The sequence below is a fragment of the Bubalus kerabau genome, chromosome 15 (assembly GCF_029407905.1).
Source record: "Bubalus kerabau isolate K-KA32 ecotype Philippines breed swamp buffalo chromosome 15, PCC_UOA_SB_1v2, whole genome shotgun sequence".
Lineage (NCBI taxonomy): Eukaryota > Metazoa > Chordata > Mammalia > Artiodactyla > Bovidae > Bubalus > Bubalus kerabau.
In genome coordinates, this window is record NC_073638.1 from 52138049 (window position 1) to 52160594 (window position 22546).

Here is a 22546-nt window from a genome sequence, read left to right on the forward strand (position 1 = left end):
GGGGATGAAAGAACTTGTCTTGATTTGCTGTGTTTGCTGACAAGTAGTCTGGTTTTTTGGACTGCCTCTCTTCTTTTTTGCTTATGTTCTGGTTTGTGGGATCTCAGTTCCCTAACCAGGGATTGAACCAGGGCCACCACAGTGAATGCCTAAATCATAACCCCTAGGCCACCAGGGAACTCCTTGGGATGCCCCTCTTTTCACCTCCCTCCCTCAACCTTGGACATAGCTTGTCTTCCTTTTTGGTCTACAGAAAGGATTTCTGGAGGAAGCAGTATTCTAGATGAAGGAAATTCTTTATTTGGCTGGCAACCTGAATAGATGAGGGAACAAAGATTGGACTGAATTAATGAGCCAGACCAGGTCTAGGCCCTGGGATAAATCTAACCTTTTACGCTAATCAGACACAGCAGGTAGCAGGCACATCTCTTTAATCCTGGTTTCTGGACCCCCTAGGTCCTCTGGGCACTCTGGGGGAGGAACCCTGCCACCCACAGACGTTCATGCTGCCAGAAAGCGCTTCCCAGAGCTGCTGACTGATTCCTCACTGGTCCCTTCTCCCATTACCTCCCAGGGGACATCGAAAACACAGAGTTGGTTATTTATAGGCAAGCCCAGGAAAGTGAGGGGAAAGGTTAGTGTTTATAAACATGGGGTCACCTGAGTCTGAGAGGTCAGGGGACTGAGGGTCTGTGGAGGGGCGGGACTGGCCCCTGAGGATGTCAGGGAGAGAGCCCTGCATCTGGGCAAGGCTTACCGAAGGGAAGGGGTGTAAAAAGAAAGGAGAGGGGTGGAGACCGCTCAGATGCTGGAGTACACATCACCAACAGTTGGCCGTATGCAAATTATATGCAAATCAACGAGTGCACAAGTGGGGACCTCTCTGCGGGCGGAACCCTTTTGGTCCCCTCCGCCTACTGATCTGGATGCCGGCCATAGCGGTGAGGGCCTTCCCAAGGGAGAGACCACGTCTCAAAATTCCCTTTCTCTAGCTCTGGTCTTGCTAGAAGACAAAGAAGGTCCTCGAGAAAGACCGCGCAGTCACTGGGAAGGGGAGTTACAGCCCACAGTCCCGCTCCCCCCACTCCGGTGTCTGTTGTTGTGGAAGAGAGGTGTCGGGTTACCGCCACCGGTGCTATACTTAGCCGCCGACTTTGTTGATCTGCGGGACTCGGGGGACAGGGGACATTGTAGCGCCCGCATAGACTTCAGCCCCTGCTGCCCGGAAACTTAAGTGCTTTTTCCCGCTCTGGGTCTTCGCCACGTCCAGGTGGGTCCTTGACTCCCATCTTCTCTTTCCAAGTAGAACCAAATTACCCATCCGCCTATATCACCCCCGGGGCAAAAGGTGTTGAGCACTCCGGCAGCCGGGAGGAGGGGAGCAAAGACTGACGTTGTGCTGGGGTGAAGGCGGCGGATGCTAAAACCCAAGCCCCGCCCACTCACTTAGACCCGCCCTTGGCTCCGCCCAGGCCCTGCCGGGCCAAATTTCTGTCCCCCAGCCCATCGAAGCCAAGCCTGGACCATCGCTGGTCCCACCCTCAGCTGGATCTCATTCTCCAAGTGTCTCTGAGGAATAATGTTGGCAGCTCTGCTGATCGCCCTCAGCTGCCTTAGCCTCCACACCCTCGGCAGCAGTGTCCGCCCGTCTGTCCCCTGGCAGGTAACGGGGGCAGGGGAGGGGGGAACTATATGCTGCCACGTAAGGAACACTTGGGGGGAACCCATTGCCTGACTCCTCAAAGATCCCTCCCAGGGATGCTTCTCTAGGATGTCATCCTCTGAACCCTCTTCCTCTCAGGATCACTGCAGGGAGCCCCAAGTTCCCATTCCATCTCCCAGAACCCCACCTCCACCCACTGGTTCTCCTCTCACCCTCCTGCCTTCATACCCTCCTCCCTCGGGACAGCCTCCAGCTTCCTCCTCTCACTTCCCATTTCCCACCCGGGGCCCAGCCTGCACACTCTCCTTAGGGTTACCTGTGTACGACCCTCCTGCAGCCCCTTCCAGACCAGGGCTTGACTTCCTCCCCACTCCCACCCCAGGTTGGAGGATGCAGGCTTCTAGAGCAGCAGAGGACTGAATCTCAGAGCTGACAGGGATCTGGTGTGGTATCTACACACCTGTGTGGGAGAGGGAAAGAGTCAGAGGCTGGGCATGGGGTCAGGTCATTGGAGATTGATTGTATATTTGTATGTTATCTGCACAGTGAGTCTCAGAGCCAGAAAGGTGTTTGGAGGTCATCCAGCCCCACGTCCCACCACGCGCAGGAACCTCTCTAACGATAGATGACTCCTCTTAGTTGGTACACAGTGAGGATCTATACGCAGTCCTGACAATAACCCTGAGGTTGGAAGTATCCTCAGTGTATAGGGGGAGAACCTGAGCCCAGAAAAGTTGAGATTTGCCCTAAATCTCACAAGCAGTAAGTGGTGAATTCAGGAATTAACCCATATTTGACTGACTCCAGTGCCTGTTATTTATATTTTGGAGCTCTTGCCAAATTTCACACTCTATTTTGGGCATAGAAATGAGATTTGGGGCATTTGGGGGGTGGGAGTTTTTTTTGGTCCCACGGTGCAGCCAATCTTAGTTCTCTGACCAGGGATTGAACCTTTGCCTCCTGCATAGAGAGCTCAGAGTTTTAAGCACTAGACTGCCAGGGAAGTCCCAGACTGAGATTCTGTGCTTCTAAACTGATCTTCCACCAGGACCTCTGTCCAGTACCCTGAACTTATGTGTTTTCCTGTGTGGCTCCTCTCTTCCTTTTCTCCATTACCGCAGAATATTTCCATCCAGAACCTGAGCCTGGCTCCAGACACATTCGATGATGCCTATGTGGGCTGCTCGGAGGAGATGGAGGAGAAAGCAGTGCTTCTGTTAGAGAAGGAGATGGCCGACCATGCCCTGCTGCGAGAGTCCTGGGAGACAGCCCAGAAGGCCTGGGAACAAAAACGTCCAGGGCTCATTCTGCCTCCTGGCTTCAGAAGCCAGCACGGAATTGCCATCATGGTCTACACCAACTCATCCAACACTTTGTACCGGGAGCTGAACCAGGCTGTGCGGACTGGCGGTGGCTCCTGGGAGTCCTACATGAATCACTTCCCTTTCAAGGCCCTGCATTTCTACCTGACCCGGGCCCTGCAGCTGCTGCGGGGTGGTGGGGGCTGCAGCAGGGAACCTGGGCAGGAGGTGTTCCGTGGTGTGGGCACCATTTGCTTTGAACCCAAGAGTGTGGGGGACTCTGTCCGCTTGGGCCAGTTTACCTCCAGTTCCCTGGATGAGACAGTGGCCCGCGGATTTGGTAATGCCACCTTCTTCTCTCTAAGGACTTGCTTTGGGGCCCCCATCCAGGCCCTGTCTGTCTTTCCTAAAGAGCGTGAGGTGCTGATCCCCCCTCATGAAGTCTTCGTGGTGACAAGTTTCTTTAAGGATGGAAACAACAGCCTGGTGACTCTCTCCAGCAGTGATCAGATGTGCAGCCACTTTAACTGCGCCTATCTGGGTGGTGAGCCATGCATGAGGGAAGCAGGACTGCCAGGAGGTCCCCAGTTGATTTCAGTCCCCAGGGCCTTCAAGAGACCCACGTGATTAATGAGGACGCTGAAGGCCAGAAGCTAGTTGGAGATATTTTTCTCTGTGACTCAGGTTCTGCCAGCTCAGAGATAGTCAGATAAGTGTTTTCTGCACATGTGATATTCTCAGATGATTCTCTAAATGTTCTCAAAATTTTCCTTCTGCTGCTGCTGCTGCTGCTGCTAAGTCGCTTCAGTCGTGTCCGACTCTGTGCGACCCCATAGATGGCAGCCCACCAGGCTCCCCCGTCCCTGGCATTTTCCAGGCAAGAGTACTGGAGTGGGTTGCCATTGCCTTCCCCATTCCTTCTGCTACACAGTCTAATAGACCAAAAGAACCTGGTTAAGGAGGGCAATAAGCAGAGGAAAGTGGCAGGAGCGCTGCTTCAGATCCCAAGAGGAGGTGGGCGTAGTGGGTTGATGGGACGTACATGTGCTATTCCCCAGCGCTGAGGCAGGACAGAGTGACTGGGCCAGGGTGGGGCAGGGATGGAAAGGCAAACGGGGAAGATTTCTTGCAGGAGGAGGAGGAAGGGAAGTCAGAGTGTGTTTGGGAAAAGGGAAAGGTGGATTGTGATGAGGAGTGGCCTTGCCAGGGCCTGGTGGGAAGGGAAGTTTGGAGTGTGAGGGTCTGTCTACCTGGAGGCCTCACTGTGGTGTCTTTTGCAGAGAAGAAGAGGCCGAGCTGTGAGTCTGTGCCAAGTGAGTCACCCTTGGGTCCCTCCCTTGGCTCTTTGACTCCCCCGTGGCCCTGCTGACCATTCACTGCCTTTTCTTTTCTCTCTAGCAGGCGGGCAGGCAGACTCACTCTCCAAGGGGCCTTTTCTCTGCTCTCGTGGAAGACCCTGCTCTTGGCCTCTTGGGGGTTCCAGCTCTTAGGAGCTGGGCTCTGAACGTTCAATGCCTGCCACTTAGGAGTCCTGGGAACATGTGACCTCCAGATGAAGAAGGGAGGCTTCGACGAGCCTGGAGAAGCAACAAGATGGTTTCAGACCCAGACCTAGCAGGCATGTCTTCAACCAGGATGTCGGGGGATCTGAGGCCATGGTAGGGTGGAGGGAGCCCCGCTCTGTGGTGGGGACTCCTGGGAACAAGCAAGGATAGTGCTGTGATGGCTGCTCCATTAAACAGTGCTGCAGTATGGTGACATCAAATTTCATGACTGCTTTGTTTCATGAGACTGGACTCTCTGCCCTGCTTTGGTTTTATGGGACTCAGGGACTCAATGAATGACTTCTTGATCACTTTTAGACATGGTCCAGGTGCAGACCCTTGTCACACACCATAGCCTGCAACCCCAGATGCTTTAATAGACCTAGAGGTTCCTCACAACAGCCCGGAAGGCAGGAAGGGGGACAGATGGCTTCCTCGGCTGTTTGTCTGACAAGGAATGCAGAGCCAAGGAAGGAAGCAACTTGCTGAAGGTCCAAGAGGTTGTTTTCAAACCAGGACCCCTGCCACCCAGCCTCAGTTCCATCAAAAGTCTGAAGGAGCTCAAAGAAGGATCCTAAGCCCAAGATATCAGTTCCCCAGAGCAAGCCATTTCTCTGTGTTCTGGCTCCCACCAGGGTTCATTTCGGCGTTGGTCATTTCAAAACATCAGAGATTCTCACATCCTCTGGAGACATCTGAGCTCCAGAGCAAAGGCTTTATTGAGGCAAGGAAAGCAGCGGGGGCTCCCATGATGTGACCCCTGCCCTCAGCTATCTAGGCTGCTCTAGTCAGCAACAGAAGGGAAGTGACCCCCTCCCCCAGCATCAGGTCCCCTCCTTGGCTCCCAGGTCTGCCTCCTGGGGCAGGTCCCCAGCCCCCTCTGATTCTTGCTCCCTGTGCACTAACACGTGAGCTGGGGAGGAGGGGCCAGATTCCCCAGAGGCTGGAGCCTGAGCCCCTCCAGCATCTGGAAGCCCTGTTTCTGATGACTCCTGGGTCCCCACTGTCGCTGGCACTGTCAGCTCCGGGGTCTCAGGGATGGGGGGCCCCAGGTTCTGGAAGCTGTTGCGCACTCGGGTGATGTAGCGACTGAGGACGCTGGCTCCTCCGGGCGGCCGGCGTGGCCCTGCCTCCACCACAGCCCGCTGCACACCTGCTACCTCACTCTGCAGTCGAGACACCGTCTTGGTGAGCTCTGTCAGTCTGTTGCCCAGGTCTGGGGGGTGGGAGTAGAGATGAGGGGGTCTCTCAGAAGGTGAGTCTGCCCTGGTCCATTTCTACCCTCAACAGGGGAGGGCATGCTGGAGCATCCTGAAGCAGGAGAACTGGAGGAAGTGAGGGACTGGCACTGGGTTGTGGGCCAGATGAGCAGGCTGCGTCAGGGGTGGATGAATCAGCAGAGCTGGGGTGGTGATGGGATTAGAAGATAGCAAAATAAAGGTCTTATGGACCAGAGAGGGGTCAGGAGTCATAGGGATGAGAATTGTCTATGGGTAGATATATGTATATCTGCCCAGTTCTCCTCTTCCCCATTTACATCTGGCCTGCTCACACCCACCCTCAGGGCCGAGTGCAGACCCAACCCTCTCTCTCTCTCCAGCTTCTGGTACTCTAGCCTTCTGCCTTCCCATGAGCCTCTCAAAATGATAGGCTCTTCCTCTCCTTTGAGCTCCCACTGCAATTTGTTTCTCTTTTTTAAAGCACTTCCTGACTAGGGAGATAGTTTCTCTTCCTCACCAAACTGAAAGCTTCCCATGTGTCCCTGCTGGGAATAAGGGGGCTTAGCAATGAACTCTAATTGAATGAATGAATGAATGATGAATAAAGTGAAAGAGTGAATGCATAAGGGAATGGTTGAGAGAATAAATGAACACATAAATGAAGGTAGGAACGAAGGGATAAATGAAGGGAGTGGGATAAATGTCTGAATGGGGGGTGGGGCCGGGGGATATTGAGTGCAAGGGCACATACTCTCTCTGTAAGTTGTGGCTTCTGAGGGTGGGTCAGAGGGGACCACAGAGAGAACTGCAGGCTGGACAAGGGGTGTGAGGCTGGGTGTTCCAGATGAGCAAGGGACAGGAATGGGAAAGGCTGGGAAGTAAGCAACTAACCTTTCCGACGAGTCTCCTCAAACTCCCGCTGGGCAGTCTCTATGTAGCGTTGCACCAGCGCCTTGATGACCCGAAGCCGGTAGGATCCACGCTCTCCCTCCCCTGGCCCTGCCCCTGCCCCAGGATTGGCCTGGGATGGGAAGACAGGAGGGTAAGAGGGATTCCTCACTGCAACCTGCCCCAGGCAATGAAGGATGGAGGCACAGTCTGTGCAGAGTTGTCTGTCCCTGAAGGCCGCACGTCCAGACCTTCGTGCAGGTCTGGCAGATAGTCTGGATGGAGGCCACACATTGTGGAATGGCTGAGTGCAGGGAACCAGGGACGGAGGTGGGTGAGGGTTAGGAGAGGAAGAGGAGGAAGAGGGGAGTGGGCAAGGAGAAATGCTGAGCAGGACAGAGTGGAGCTCTCTCGTGCCACCAACCCATCCTTGGTTTTCTTGAGCTGAGTCAGGGCAGGTTAACCTTGTCCTTCCAATTCCTCAGAGGGGAGACTAGAGGATATGGGGATGCACATGCACAGACTAGCTCATGCAAAGAAAATGGAAACCATCGTGTAAGTTAGAGTGATTGGTTCTGGGTCCAGTTTCAGACCTCAGGACAGAACTAGGAAGGCAAGTCAGACCTTTGGGGCAGATAATAGAGAGAGGGAGCAGAGGTAAAGATTGCAAAGTGCTGGGCTTGGAAAACAGGCTGAAATCTCAGCTTGGTCACTTTGCCTCTGTGAGCCTTGAGCCAAGCTGCTCAGCTTCTTCAGGCTGAATGTCTCCAGACTGAATATGGAGATGGTGGGTTTCCCTGATGGTCCAGTGGTTAAGAATCTGCCTTGCAAGGCAGGGGATGCTGGTACGATCCCTGGCCAGGAAAGATCATACATGCCGTTTCTTTCTGCTGCTCTAGACTTGGCATTTCAAGGGTCCACCATTCTGCATATCTTTATTTCCAGCATAGGTGTGCTTAGGTAAGTATTTATTAAACAAAGTATTGACCAGCAGATAAAGGGAAGGCCTACTTCATCAGAGGATCCAGGGGCCTCTGAGCCTCAGCGCTGGCCTATGGCTTCACAGAGCTGACCTTAGAGAGACCCTGCCTTAGAGAGACCCTCAGGTAACATGTTTTAAGGGGAAAAGATGGGACCCCCTACAATAATGCTATCTGAATTAGGCGGGGTCCCATGCCAAGCCAGACTGAGTTAGGGAGCAGAGAAGCAGAGGTAAGTTAATCCCCTGGAGGCCTGCCCTCCTCTCTCAGGCCTCAGTCACCTTCGAATTTCCCAGTGTGTGGGGCACTCTTCCCTTAGCTTCTAAATGTTTTATTGTGGGAAACATTCAACAGGTTCTTGGCTCGGTTTAGGGCAAAAAGTTTTGCCTGGAGCTTACAGGGTATTGGTGGCTTGAGAGGAGGGTGGCATGGACTTCATTTTAAACTGGATGATATAGGATTGGAGATTTAGGGCACGGCCAGAGCCAGGTAGAGGGAAAGGCCACAGGAGAGAGTAGGAACTGGGAGCAGACTTTCTGCAAACATACCTGGGAAGTCAGATGAGACAGGGGTGTTCAGACAAATGGATGGTACAGAGAGTACAGCTAAAAGCCTGATGTGAGGAAGACTCACAACAAGCACATGAGATACTCACAAAGGTGGGGACTGGGGGATAGTCTGGCTTCTTGGTTTTGCAGCAGAAGTGGCAACAGCAAATGAAGCGGAAAACTCTCCTGAGACATTGAGATGGTGGGAAGGCGTTAGTCAGGGGAAAGGGTCCAGGGAGATGGGGCAGGAGTGGGGTGGAAGTGCTGAGTGCTGGGGGCTTGGGAGTGAGGGCTCTGAGGTCCTCACCTGAGCAGGTAGAAGATGGCCTTGGGGGAGGGCAGGATATTGAATGGCACAGGCAATGTCAGGCCCTCTCGGAAGTAGGACAGGTAGAGTTTTGAGCGAGCAAACTTCCACTCCACGTCAGCAGCGTCCTGAGGGCCAGGAAGCGGGGACTCAGCAAGGACCACTTTGGTGCCTAGCCCTCCCGCCCACTCAGTCTGCCCCATTTCCCCCAATCCTCTGGTCTCTTATCTCCTGTGTGCCCACCACTTTCTTCTCCCCATTCTTGTCTCCATCCTCACCTATCATCCACATCTCCCCTGTTGGTACCCCCCTTCCCACTTCCTCCCCATCATCTTGCCTCCTTCTGACATTCAGTTCCTGCCAGCCTGTTCTCTAGCCCACAAACCCTAACTCATCCATCTTCTTCCCTCTCACTTCTCATGTTTCCACCTTCTTTTCCACAACACACACTTTCTCCCAGCCCTAATGTGGAATGAGCACTAGACTTGTGTCTGATAAAAACAATAACATCAAGACCCTCAATCTACAGACGAGGAAGTTGAGGGCTTGAGAGGAAAACTTGTCCCCAGTCTCAAAACAAGGCAGTAGTGGCAACAGAGCAGGAACCCAAATCTCCTGACTCCTTGCATCCTATTCCTTTCCTTCCCTTTCCCTCTTCTTCCCTCTGCCTGAGCTGCCCTCAGTTCACGTACCTCAATCTTCTGGAATGAGTTGGTGATCATGGCAATGAGCATGTTGAGCAGCACAATCACCATGACGATGGTAAAGATGCCATAGAGGGCCCGGCCCACGAATTCCGGCACCAGAAACTGAGGCATGTCCACCACACTGTGCTCCTCCATGCCAAACATCGTCCAAAACAGAAACTGGAAGGTCTCATTGAAACTGGCACAGTGGGCCGAAGAGTGGGATGTGAGAGGTGGGAGATGAGCCTGGGGGCCACCCAGACTCACTCCTCCTCACCCTGGGGACCCAGCCAAAGGTGCTCTGCTTCCACAAAGCCCTTTGGACTGCTTGCAGTTTCTGAGCCAGAATTTACTGAGCACACAGAAGTACCAGGAACAGGCGCTAAGGATGCAGCCATGAACAAGACAAGCAGAGTCCCTGTCTTCAGGGACTTTATGTTCTGGGTGGAGATGGGGGTGAGATGGACACTTAACTCTACCTCTTCCATCCTCCACACTGCATTCAGTGTGTTCTTTCTCAATGCTGAGCTGATGAGCTTGACTTCTGTTTGTCAAACTTTAAATGCTCCTAACTACTCTTGGTCCAGATGCCTATTACGTGACCTACCTGAGGTTTTTAGCAAAAATACTTTTATTTAGCTGTCACCCATCAAAGAGCAGGAGGGCTCAGCCTGTTCATGCTACTGTGGAGTGACTGATCCCACCAGGGTCCTTGAAGGAGGCTGGAAGGAGTAGTTCCTGTCCCTAGCACTAAGATTCATGCTTTAAACCGTGCCAGCAGAGTTTTTCAACATCCAGAAGCCAGAACGTGAACAAAGATTCTTGGAAAAAAGGGTTGGTCTGAATAAAGCCTCCATTTACTTTGAGAAAGCCTTGACAAACATCCACAGATCCAACCACAAGTCCTTCAGCATCATTAATAAAACCATCATGTAGTTGTACTCATGAATTCATGATTGAACGATTGCTTGGGAGGCCACTTGGAGCTCTCTGGCCTGGGAAAGGCAGGGTAAGGCAGATTGGGTGAGGTTGGTTAAGGCAGGTTTCTTGGCAGGCCCTTCAAGAGCTCCATGACCTGGCCCCTCTACCCTCTCCCGCCTCCTCTCTCAAAATCCCCTCCATGTGCCAGCCATGGAGGAAGTCTTGCTAGTCTCCAAACATACCCCCTTGCTTTGGTACATGTACCCCTTTTGCCCAGAATGCCCAGACTCCCACCTGCCTGGCCCGCCTCCGCCCCGGCATACTTGCCCAGCCGCTCAGTCTCCTGGTAAGGCACGTAGATGTTGTTGAGGCCGCAGAGGAAGGCGGTCAGGATGATCATGAGGATGAACATGAACCTGGCAGGAGGCGGGATGGGGAAGGGTCAGAGCAGGGCTGTACCCTGGGAGAAGGCAGGCTCTAGGAAGAGGATGGGGGTGATGGCTCCTAGGCTCAGCCTCTACTTGACAAGCATTCAGTCTGGTTATTATTAAGAAGAGAGAAATTAGGGGGTGGGAAACGAGAAGGGATTGAAAGGGTGTTGAAGCAGAAACTCTCCCTCCAGAATAAAGAGTTCTGGGTTGAAGCAGTCAAAGTTGAGGATGGTCCAGGCTCCCAGGGAGGGACTGAGATGCTGAGATGTGGTACAAGGATGGGGAGAGTCACAGAGTCCTACTGGACAGGATTTCTCACCAGCAGAGTTAAAGCCGTGTGTGAGTTGAGTTGCCTTGCTTCAGGGAGGGATGGAAGCTGAGCTGAGCTGAAGATGTTCACAGATGTAACCAAGGTTTTTTCCCACCAAGGGCACCCACTCCCATCCTACCTCAGGCAGGGGATTTCCAGGGAAGCAGGCATTAACTATGGGCTCTGACTAGGGCGAAAGGCCAGGTAGGCTGTAAATGATTAGATGATAATTATCAAGAAGACCAGATAATTCCATGAGTTCCAAGAACAGTTGTACAGGGGGAACCATCCAAAGGGACCTCTGAGTCCAGTGTCTCACCTCAAAAATGGGAAAAAGGAGGCCCAGGTTGGCCATGGAGACAGTGACAGAACTGGCATGCCAACCAAGGGCTTTTTCTGCATTCGGTGGTTCTTGATCTTTGGAGTCATAGGTCTCTTTGAGAATTAGATGAAAGTTATAGAGCCTCTCCGGCTTCCCAGGCGGCTCTTGTGGTAAAGAGCCTGCTTGCCAATGCAGACTTAAGAGACACAGGTTCAATCCCTGGGTCAGGAGGATCTCTTGAAGAAGGACATGGCAACCCACTTCAGTATTCTTGCCTGGAGAACCCCATGGACAGAGGAGCCTGGTGGGCTATGGTCCATAGGGCAGCAAAGAGTTGGCCAGCTGAAGCAACTTAGCATGCATGCAGCACATACAGACCCTCTCTGCAGAGAAATATATCTTGACATTTACATTCCCCAATTTTCCTATAGTTCCAGGGTTTCCAAGGTCTTTGGAGCCTGTACAAGGAACCCAGGTTAAGAACCCCTGTGCTAACTAGAGCTGGGGAACTTCAGAAGGAGGTCAGATGGGGTCCATCAGAGGGGAGGATGCTCGGAGCAGAGGCGGTACGCACCGGATCATGTCATCAATCATCCTGCCCATGGAAATCTGCAGGGTGCCCAGCGACTCGTGGGCTGGCAGGATGGAGGCCAGGCGGGTGAAGCTGAGCATGCTGGTGACAGCGAAGAGCACCTCAGCCAGGAACTGGGGGTCCTCCGTGCGCCACTCACTCCGTTCTGTGCCGGGGGGAATGGGGGGCCGAGGCTGAGAGCCAAGGAAGAGAGGGGGCCGGGGGATTCAGGGCTGCGCTGAGGGGCACTCACCAGCCGAGGTGAAGTAGTGGCAGGCAGCCCCATCAGGGGCATCCTGGCAGTGCTTGTGTGCAAGCCCGGCCAGGAGGAGGCGCAGCGTGAAGGCCGCCAGGTACAAGGAGAGGATGACCATATCCAGGAAGTTCCACCAGTCCAGGAGATAACTGCGCAGGCCCTCGATCCACACTTCCTTACACTCAAACCACAGGAAGCCTGAAGGAGGCGGCAGGGCGCCAGCACCGGGTGAGGCACCCCCTGCATCCAGGTCAGAGCTGGGTGTGTGGGTGTGGTTGGGCGGGGGAACCTCTCCACCGGGTGAGGGGAACTAAAATATTCCAGGCTTGAAAGTGATAAAATGTAGGCATTTAGTCTGCTTCAATGTCACAAAGATCTTACATGGAAATAAAAAGGACTCCTGGCTGATACAGACTCGGTGGCCATGAGGCCAGTTTCAGTGATCCAATCAGCTGATAAACTCAGAAAGTAACACCTGCAGAGGCTGGTTATTGGGAGGGGATGATCTAAATCTGGGTCTCCCTGCCCTCCACCAAATACACACTGGACAAATATTTAGAGAGTATTGATTTGAAGGGGCTCCAAATTATCAACCTGCTCATGATCAGCCCAGAGCCCAAGGCCAGGCCTGGGGAGGGAGGGTCTTGGGAGCTGGACCCCGTGAGCCAGGTGACCCTGCCATGCTGTGCCCTTCTGGATACAAGCACATGCTTTTTCACTCATGGTTCTGTCCACAACTAGAAAGCCCTTCCACACCCAGAAAGCCCTTCCACACCCTTTGGAAGGTGGGCTCACCTTTGCGACTCAGGATAAATCTCACCTCCTCTCCGAAGCCCTCTCTAACGGGGACAGTGAGTTTCACAGCTCTCTTAAGACCTCTGTGATGCCGTCACCATGGAGCACTGCAAGGTATCTCTTCCTGGGTCTGTCCCCCTCCCCTCCCTGAACTTGGAACCCCTCAAGGGCAGGGACTGTGGTCGATTCACCTCCTTGTCCACAGTGCCCAGAACAAGGCCCAGCAATCACTACTGAATAAACACTGATTAAGCTCCTATCATGTGCCAGTGGGATCCTGTGGTGAAAAAGACATACAGGCCTCCCCGGACTCATAATCTAGTGAGGGAGGTGGGCAAGTAGCCAAGTTGTTACAGCCCAGAGTGGTCAGTGCTAAGGTGAAGGAGAGCAGGGGAACAGAGGCTGTCTTTGGAGTGTTCAGGAACTGATCCTCACCCTGATTTGGGAACCAGGGAAAGCTTCACTTCCCACAGAGTGATGTTTGAGCTGAGACTGGATGGAGGAGTGGAAGCTGGGGCAGCATGGAAGGGGAGGGGGTTGTGGGGAAAGAGAACTTGCATGGGCCTGGAGACAAGCAGGGCATGGTGGAAACTGAGTCCGTTTCCATGGCAGCAGAGCACCAAGAAGGTGGGATGGATGCTCAGTGATGTATGCTGAATGGGTGGATGGAATCCTATTTATTTAAAATATCTTTATTTGGCTGTGCAGGGTTGTACTTGCAGCATGCCAGATCTTCAGTCTTTGTTGAGCATGTGGGATCTGTAACTGTGGCATGCAGAATCTTTTTTAAATGTGGTGTGTGGGATCTAGTTCCCTAACCAGGGATTGAACCTGGGCCCCCTGCATTGAGAGTGTGGAGTCTTAACCACCGGATCACAACAGAAATTACTGGATAGAGTCCTAATTAATTTATCCATGTGTTCTCAGGGCTTTGCTCACAATAGACCAGCAGCAGGTGTTCACTACATGAAGAAATGAGGAATGTTGTTTCTTAAGACTTCTTCCCCTGCAGGCAGGAACTATACTGGTTTCACCTCCACCCAATACAGGTCAATAATGATTGATAAACAGTTGGATGGGACACTTTTCCTCTTGGATCACTCTTATTTTCTTCTCAAGAGTTTCTTGGCCAAATTTCCTTTCGTGCCTCACTGACTGACTTGTTACAGAGTGAAGGAGCAGACTTAGTCTACTGGTGGTTTGGGAGTTTCCAACTAAGCTAGAGGTAAGTCAAGAGAAGATAGATGAGGAAGGTGCCCAACCTAGCTGCTTAGCTGACTAACCAAATGCTCGGCAGAGCTCTGGGGATTCTTGTCAACTGCATTTGCTGAACTGTTTGAGAAAATGCAATTTTGCTATAGAAGGAAAGAACACCAATAGAATGGATGAAACTTATGCCTTAAGCATACGTAAGTTCATTATCCAGATGACATGTTGGACAAATAAAGCAAGTAGAACACATGCGTTGGGCTTCCCAAGTAGTGCAGTGGCCAAGAAACTGCCGGCCAATGTAGGAGATGCGAGAGACGCAGGTTCAATCCCTGGGCCGGGAATATCCCTTGGGGTAGGAAATGGCAACTCCCTTCAGTATTCTTGCCTGGAAAATTCCATGGACAGAGGAGCCTGGTGGGCTATAGTCCATGGGGTCACAATGAGTGAGACATGACTGAGTGACTGAGTGCGTACACACACACACACACAGAGCACACGTGTGTGAACACATGTAGGATATCCAGGGTCGACACTCAATATTAGTGACACACTGAATATGCACAAGACAAATGAGGCCCTTAGGATTCATCTGACTTAAATTAGCTCCCCACTGGTAATGCCTAGTGGCCTCACAAGTCCTCTGCAACAAAATTGCAAAGAAAAGTCATAGCTGCTCACCAGGATGATTAGTAAGCTACCGCTGTACATATGTGCCCCTGGGTTTCTCCTACGATCAAGTGCTGGGCCCAGGCAGCTTCTGGCTACTGTATCCTCTGCTCAAACCTCACCTCTGGTCCTTAAAACAGCACTATCATAAGTACACCATTTGTATGTACTTATGTAATAAACTGTACGATTCAAGCATCTTAATTTGGTCTATGAGTCTTTCTGCTCCATGACCTTTGGGATAGATTGCCTGGTGGTGTACTTGCTGGCTACCTTTAGGCCAAGGTGATCTGCCACCTGACACCATGGACCAGTGTCTTATTTGTGAGAGGATATGAATATCCAGAGTGGGTAGTGACTAATGCCAGGGTAGGGGAAGAATGGGGTCCATACTCAGGGATCTATCACAGGGTGAGATCCCCTGATTAGAGGTGAAGGGGAAACCCATGGTGAACTAGAGCCCTGAGAGGTCTGGTTACATATTCAGGGAGCATCTATAGGGGCCACCCCATATAGGGGTGCTCACTGTGAAGAAAAGTGAGGGGGTCCCCAGGAGGGAGTCTACCACAAATAAAAGGCCCCACCCATGTACCTGCAACCCAAACCATGTGTAGTGAAGTCTCCCAGACACTCTGGCTGCGGCCTCGGAAGGTACTCAACTGTGTCTCCATGACCAGGGACTCTCCCAGCAGGAAGATGAGGAACCACAGATAGGAGGCCGAGTGCAGCAGGAACTTCAGCACCGGGATCTTCAGCAGGCGGCCAAGCTGCGGGGGAGGAAGGAGAGCAGGCTTCTCAGAGTCCTGCTCACACCTGTCCCCTCCCAGGAGAACTTCGGGGATGCTCAGCCCCCACGTGTCTCCTCCTTTCACTCACTCACTTATTCAGACGTTTATCAAGAATGTACTGTATATTAGGCTTTCCCCTTTCATATTGATGTTTTTCGTCACAACTGTAGGAGGTGGTATCATTATTTCCATTTTTAAGCTAGGAACTGAGGATCACAGAAGTAAAACTTTCCCTAGGGGGGTCCTCCAGGCTCTTCGATCACAACCACGTTAAAAAGTAAGTTTATCATCTTTGGATCTCAAATGTCTTCCTCTTCTTCCTGTGTCCCCATCTTAGAAAACATCCCGACCACCCAGACCAGGAAGCTTGAAGGCATCCCTGAATCCTTTTCCTTTCTCTCACACACTCTGACAGTCTCTCAGCCTCCCACCCCTCCCCCAATTCATCCTTCACACCCCTGAGAGAGAGAGCTCTCTAAAGCACAAAACTAATAGGCTCTCTCACCTCATTACAATCCTCCAGCAGCTCCCAACATTGCATAAGGTTCTGTGGAACCCGGGCCCCTGCTTGCTTCCCACCATTTGCTAATTGCTATCTGCACTTATGCTTTAGCTGCACAGAATTCCTTTCAGTCTCTCTAATGCTTTGCATTCTCCCTCCCTGGGATGTTGGATGGATGCCCTTTTCCTGCCTCCTGGAGCACTGCTTACCCTATTCCTCACCTGGTTTACAGGGTCCTGATCTTTTTTATGTCCGCAGTGCCAAGGCATGATGTCTGGCTCATAGTAAGGAATAAAAATATCTGAGTCCAAAAGAGCTCCCAAAGAATTTGAGGTTGGGGTAGGGATCTCATTAGGAGAGACTGCATATAAGACTCAGGTTTTGGAGGCAGAGAGACCTCAGTTTCAATCCCAACTCTGCTATTTCCTGCGGACAAAAGAGAATTTCTGTTCCCTATGTCTTCACTGTAAAATCCAGGTGCAATGCCTACCTTCCAGAACCACCTCAAACTGCCTAAAAGGAACATTAAGGGCCCCGCTCAGGGCTTGGCATAAAACAAGTGCTCAATAAATGACAATTATCATTATTTCTATTCTTAGTACCCGGGACTTGGGTGCCAGCCAGTAGCCAAGGCAGAGGAAGGGCATGGTGAGGAAGATGAGGAAGGCGACGAAGAGCTTCCAGATGGTGGTGCTCCCACGCCAGCCAGCCAGGTTCCCACACCAGATGGAGGACAGGACTTGCTGGCAGATGGGGTGTGCTACAAACTAAACAGAGAAGGGTGTGAGCAGAGGGAGTGACCACTGGCCAGGGAGGAAGAAGAGGAGTCAGTCAGGTATAGAAAGTGAATCACGTTTCTTTTCTCCCCAGGCCAGCCAGCTAAGAACAGAGGCAACCCACTTGCCAAGTGACCTTGGGCAGACCCCACCCCTCTTTGGGACTTAGTTTCCTAGTCTATGAAGGAGAAACTGAGCTCAAAGAATTTTCTGGACTCTCCAGATCCTACATTGTTGAATCTAAGCCAGGCAGTGGTGGGTGCAACTGGATACAGGTCCCAGAACCCTGAGGGTTCTTTGTCTTCTTAGCGATGTGGGGCACCAGGCAGCATGGTCTTGAGAAAGGGAGGAGCAGGGAAGGTGGAATTTGCTGACTTGGGCAGTCATTGGAAAGGAAGGTTTCTAATTAAGCTCCTGGTGGGCTAGGATATCTGAGGGTGGGTGAGAGGGAGGAGTGAGAGGCTGGGGGAGGCTAGAAAGGGAACATGTCTTTGGCTTAGGGGTGGGCAGCTAATGAGATGGGGAGTAATGGAATCACTTGATATTTCAGCCCTGAGAGATCTAGTCTAATCTTGCTGGATAGAGTGAGATATTGAAGTATAACCACAGAAAAAGACTAGACCAAACCTACTCAGCAGGCCAACAGGTAAAGCTCAGAAGTCTGGTCTGGTTGGGTCATGGGACTTTCAAGGCTGGGCAGAGGTTAGGGACTTAGACTGACGATAAGAAGGGAGGGTGGGAGACCCATAGGATCAAGGGCCTGGAGAGAAGGGTGCTCAGAATCAAGATCTAAGAGGGGTCCTGGGACTTCCCCAGTGGTCCAGTAGCTAAGACTCTGTACTCCCAATGCAGGTGACCTGGGTTCAATCCCTGGATGCGGAATTAGATCCCAAGTGCCACAACTGAATCCCAGCACAAAGAAATAAATATAAATATTAAAAAAAAATGAGGGGGTCCTGAGGGCAGGGAAATGACTTGCTTAGGGTTGGATAGGGGCCATCTAGAGGGGGCAGGGCGGGGGATGCAGGCCAGGCCCAGCTGACCCGCTTCTGGTTGTAGTTGACGGCCAGTCGCAGCCTCGCCAGGTTGGGGATGCCTTCCTCAAAGGCCTGGCCCAGACCCTCGGCCTCGGGCTCAGTCTCGCTGTCCTCGCCCAGGTCATTGAGCACTGCGGTGACCTCACTCTGGTTCCGGCACATGCCCAGCAGTTCAAAGCCATAGTCCTGGCTCAGCGACTCCAGGGCAATGTACTCGGGCTGTAGGGAGAAAGTCCAGGTGTGCTGGCCATCCTGCGGGCCCAGCCGGTTGGGTCAGCCCACCCTCCCGACACTGGGCCTGGGCCACTCTGTCCTGCCCTCAGCTGCCACTTCCCCACAGCTGATGTCACCCTAAACCATCTATTCCTTTCTTCTCTGCCGCCCCACCTGTCCTGGCTATAACAAGGCACCTACTGTGTCAACATTGCTTCTCTGGTACCACATCTATCTGATCGCTGAGTCATTTCAACACAGACCCCCCCACTCCCATCACCTCTGCTCCCCCCTTGTCCTTTCCTTTTCCTCTGCCTGTTTCGATTTTGCTCCTACTCTTCATGCCTTCTTGGGTTCATTTACTTTTGTTACCTATGAAAACACATGCTGGCAGTTTTGGGAGCTACAGAGTGGGCAGCTCTTGCCTCTACTTTCCCCTGCTTAGCTTCGGTCTTACTTGGGACCCTAACACCAGAGAGAATCCAGGCTAGGATTCCAGGAGGCCCAGCACGGTCCCTCAGGGGGCAGCACCCTGGGTTAGCCGTGTCCCCTTTCCAAGCCTCTGTCCCTTGCTGGGAAGTGGGGGATGGTCATTCCTGTGTCTCCTTCTGTGGGCTGCTGTGTGGATGGAGGGAAAGGCTCTGGGAGAGGGCTGCTCTTCCTGCTTCCTGGAAGTGGGGGTCCTCATTCTCTGATCCTTTGACTCCAGGGAAGCAGCACGCTCCTCCCCCGCTCACCTGGCACGGGTCACATCCAGCCTTAGGCCTCTGTTTTAATATCCCCGTCTGTTTCCTCACATAATGGTAGTTGTCACCACGGGGATCAAGTCAGGCTGGCACCGAGAGGATGTCAGTGGGTGAGTGATGGATGGAACTAGACTGTGAATTCAAGGCCCCTGATCAGTCCCAGCCTCCAGGCCTTCCCTTCAGGTGTTCTGTCCCCACAGAGCCCCTGCTCTCATCCCGTGTCACCTTTTGCTAGCTGAGAGTCTTTGCTTGCCCTGAACCCCTACATCAAATATCCTCCCTACTCCTCTTCACTTGTGTTAAACTACCTGGTCGTGTAGCCAAGGTTAATCCCGCTTCCTCTAAGAAGTCTGCCCTGCACACAACAGCTGTAGCCTCCTGACCTATTTTCTGGCCCTTGGAAGCCCTGTAGCACCATCCACAGAGGCCCCGAATGTAGCTGAGTCTCTGGGGAGTCTGGTCCTCCTCACTCTGCCCTCTTCCACCTTGATATGATCATGAGCTCGAGGCCCCAACACAGGATGCTCTAGGTGGGACCACACAGTAGGCATTCAGAAAGGACAGGTTCTACTGAATGTCATCTCTAAGTCTGTCCAGCTGTTTTTCTATCTGTGTTCTCCCTCCTCCATCAGACAGACCCAGGACACCCCTAGGGTGGGGTATGCGTTGCCCCCTGGAGTGACAGCTGTCTGCCATTAGAATGAATCCCCTTCAGGGCAGGATTCTGGCACTCTCCATCAGAACGGAGGTTTTCTGAGAATATCTTTCTGTTTTTTCTCTCTTCCCAGAACACCCACCAGAGGCCCGACCATGCCCTGGTGGAAGGACAGATACAGGGCAATGAGGGCAGGAGGAAGGAGCAGAAACCAACCTTAAACTCAGGCTCCTTGCGGGCTAGGTGCCGGAGCTCGCGGCTGAGCTGGAAGGCCGCGAGCATGGCGTCCTCGCTGGCCAGCGAGAGATGGGCGCGGCTGGCGATGCCGCGGTAGGTGTTGATGCGAGACAGCGAGAACTTGAGCAGGTCGTAGCGGCGCGCGTTGCTGCACTCGAGGCAGGCGCAGGAGACGGGGTGTGGCCGTGGGATGGTGTGACCCTGGCCCATGAGCAGCTGGGCGATCTCATACAGGTCCTTCTGGCAGGCCAGGGTGAGGGGTGTGACCCCAGGGGCGAAGCGGGAGCCATCGATCGACGAGTCAAAGAAAGCCAGTGAGGAAGACCTGGTGTCCACCTTGCGGCCCTTCTCGCGTTCCAGCCGGGCCAGCAGGTGACGCACCACTGCGGGTTGGTTTGTGTCCACAGCAACCAGCAGGGCCTCATGGATCTGGCGGAAGTCGAACTTGACATTGGCCAGCAGCATATCAGTGATGGCCTCGTGGCCCAGGCGGATGGCCAGATTGAGGGCCTCCCTCCAGGAGCGGTCCTCGGCCTCCTCCACATTCCGGGGGGGCCCGCCTGGCCCGCCGCCCGAGGCCTCGACCCCCACCTCCAGCAGCTGCTGCACCAGGCCTGTATGTCCCTCCTGGATGGCACCCAGCAGCGGAGCGGGGAACTTCAGCTTTCTGTTCACGATCTCTGTCCAGTTAGGCTGAGGCTGGATGAAGGAGCAGACAGGGTGGGACCTTGGGTCCCCAACCTTCTTTGCTGGGGGCCTCCCTCACCTTTCCATTTTCAAGCCCTTAACCCTCTGTACCCAGCCACCATTATAGTCTTCTTGGTGGCTCAGACGGTAAAGAGTCTGCCTGCAATGTGGGAGACCTGAGTTGGGTCCCTGGGTGGGGAAGATCCCCTGGAGAAGGAAAAGGTAACCCACTCCAGTATTCTTGCTTGGAGAATCCCATGGACGGAGGAGCCCGGGGGACTACAGTATGGGGTCACAAAGAGTTGGACATGACTGAGCGACTTCACTTTGACTTTCATCCCAAACACAAGTTTCTTTTTGTTTTAATGTACACTTAATGTTTGGGCTTTCCAGGTGGTGCTAGTGGTCAAGAACCCGTCTGCCAACACAGGAGACAGAAGAGACGTGGGTTCCATCCCTGGGTCAGGAAGATCCTCTGGAGAAGGACATCGCAACCCACTCCAGTATTCTTGCCTGGAGAATCCCATGGACATGGGAGCCTGGTGGGCTACAGTTCATAGGGTCGCAAAGAGTTGGACATGACTGAAGTGACTTAGCATATCGTATTTAAGTACAGGTAGTTTTTTAAACCCTCAGAAGTATGTAACTCATTCAATTCTTAAATAACCCTATAAGGCAGGAGCTATCACTTCACCCTGTCCCCACTAACAGAAGAGGAAACCAAGGTAGACTTGCCAAGCCACTTAAGACAGGGTGGTCACCCAGGCAGTTTGGTTGAGAAGCTGGTGCTCCTAGCTATTCTTCCGTGGTACTTCTCAATTCAAAAATTAGTAGTAGTAGGTAGCTTTTGGATTTCTGGAATCTCTACTTCAAAACCTCCCAAATGTGGTAGATAGGTAAACACTTTCCCTCCTTTAAGAAGGAAAATAACGATGCTACCACTTTTATCTGTTTTACTCTGAAACTAAATTCTACATTAATGACATATACTCTAGTATGTATAGTTTATATAATGTGATCATCTTGTATGATGACAATATGAATGTCCTCCTCTGCCCAGTTATATCTGTGTAGGGAATACACTTCATGTCCATATTTTCCAGGAATTAATCGTTTTAGAAATACCCTTTCATACCATAACAGCTTCTTGTATATTTTTGTTAAGCTGTTAGTCAACAATATCCCATTGACTGGTATGAAATGCTGATAATATTTAGAAAATTGGTCTTGGTTGAAAAATGCTTTTTTTTTTTAAGTTTAGTGGCTTAAAACCACACACATTTATTCTCTTACAGTTCACACAGTCAGAACTAGATCATATCATGAAGCTAAAGTCAAGGTGCTAGCGGGGCAGAGTGGCTCTAGGGCAGAGTCCTTTTCCAACGCAACTGCCTGGCAGCTACGTTCCAGTTACATCCCTTGCATTCCTTAGTTTATGGCCACTTCAGCTTTAAAAGCCAGTGGCATACTCTCACGTCTCCTGAAGATATAAAGATTAAAAACATGTTCTTAGTCGCTATTTTATTGTGTGGATCACACTCTTCATCCAAGGTACTCATTCAGTTCTAACGGGGGGCCCCTCCCTCAGCACGACTCCCACCTCACAGGAAGCCACACACAGTGGGGCCAATGTGGGCAGCCTGGGCAGGAGCAGACTGAAGCAGGACAGGGCTGCACTGGGAGTGGAACCCCTGGGTGGGCACACAGATCTCTCCAGGACCTGCTCCCATCTTGTTGATATCCTCTTCCAGCTGCTCCTCCCTGGCGAAGTCCCAGAGCTTCTGAAGGACAGGTCCAGACACGTCCATGCAGGAGGGTCTTTGAACTGGGTTTTTCCCAAGCCCCTGAGTGCTGACCAGGCCTCACGGCAGGATCCCACCAGGCTCTCCTCCAACTTGCCAGCTCTGCCCTCCTGCTCTGGGCAGCACTCCCTCCAACCCCCCGGTGCTGCCTTGCCCCCCTTTCCCACCAGGCCCAGCCCTTCCTCAGCGCTCTTCTTTCTGTGCCCAGGTTTGGGCCTCCAACCCCTCTCCTCCCACCCGCAGGGTGGTGTCCCCCACCTGCCTGGCAGCTGTGTTGTTCCCGCCACTCCTCTGAGTCAATCTATTGTTTTAATCACAGCCAGAAACGGGACAAGGATAGGGGAAGGCAGGAAGCAGAGGCCTCTTACCGTGAGGGGGTCCATGGCTGCACCCACCTATGCTGGTGGGGATGGCAGGAGAGAACTCCGGCTCCTCTGTCTGCTCCCCTAGCTGTGCCCAGCTTTCTCTTTCCTAGCCCTTCC

At 52.6% G+C, this 22546-nt stretch overlaps 2 protein-coding genes across 4 annotated transcripts; one reads left to right on the plus strand and one right to left on the minus strand.

The window, feature by feature from the left end:
- Positions 1-966: 966 nt before the first annotated feature.
- On the plus strand, positions 967-4878 carry LOC129629161 (ecto-ADP-ribosyltransferase 5-like). Of its 3 annotated transcripts, none has more exons than XM_055548970.1 (5): positions 973-1270; positions 1473-1663; positions 2785-3508; positions 4245-4277; positions 4363-4878. In XM_055548970.1, exons 2-5 carry the CDS (start codon positions 1580-1582, stop codon positions 4452-4454), a joined length of 933 nt encoding a protein of 310 aa, XP_055404945.1. In that variant the 5' UTR covers positions 973-1270; positions 1473-1579; the 3' UTR covers positions 4455-4878. The 3 variants fall into 3 exon arrangements, with proteins under 3 accessions (XP_055404947.1, XP_055404945.1, XP_055404946.1); XM_055548971.1 differs by having other exon boundaries at positions 975-1270; positions 4366-4790; XM_055548972.1 differs by lacking the exon at positions 4245-4277 and having other exon boundaries at positions 967-1270; positions 4491-4784.
- A 265-nt stretch (positions 4879-5143) lies between these two features.
- Positions 5144-22447, minus strand: LOC129629158 (short transient receptor potential channel 2). The gene is made up of 13 exons (XM_055548961.1): positions 22433-22447; positions 19555-20274; positions 17731-17943; positions 16514-16678; positions 15214-15388; positions 11946-12146; positions 11696-11858; positions 10382-10474; positions 9144-9336; positions 8452-8579; positions 8252-8330; positions 6620-6749; positions 5144-5724 (listed from the first exon to the last, which is right to left on the minus strand). Exons 1-13 carry the CDS (start codon positions 22445-22447, stop codon positions 5333-5335), a joined length of 2667 nt encoding a protein of 888 aa, XP_055404936.1. The 3' UTR covers positions 5144-5332.
- Positions 22448-22546: the final 99 nt, after the last annotated feature.

Excerpts from the sequence above, each read along its gene's own strand:
- LOC129629161 (XM_055548970.1), top strand. The coding sequence starts at position 1,580 with ATGTTGGCAGCTCTGCTGATCGCCCTCAGCTGCCTTAGCCTCCACACC. Across the intron at positions 1,664-2,784 it reads GCCCGTCTGTCCCCTGGCAG|AATATTTCCATCCAGAACCT; the intron begins GTAACGGGGGCA and ends CCATTACCGCAG. Across the intron at positions 4,278-4,362 it reads GAGCTGTGAGTCTGTGCCAA|CAGGCGGGCAGGCAGACTCA; the intron begins GTGAGTCACCCT and ends TTTTCTCTCTAG.
- LOC129629158 (XM_055548961.1), bottom strand. Across the intron at positions 10,475-11,695 it reads ATGATTGATGACATGATCCG|GTTCATGTTCATCCTCATGA; the intron begins GTGCGTACCGCC and ends GCCTCCTGCCAG. Across the intron at positions 5,725-6,619 it reads TGAGGAGACTCGTCGGAAAG|ACCTGGGCAACAGACTGACA; the intron begins GTTAGTTGCTTA and ends CCCACCCCCCAG.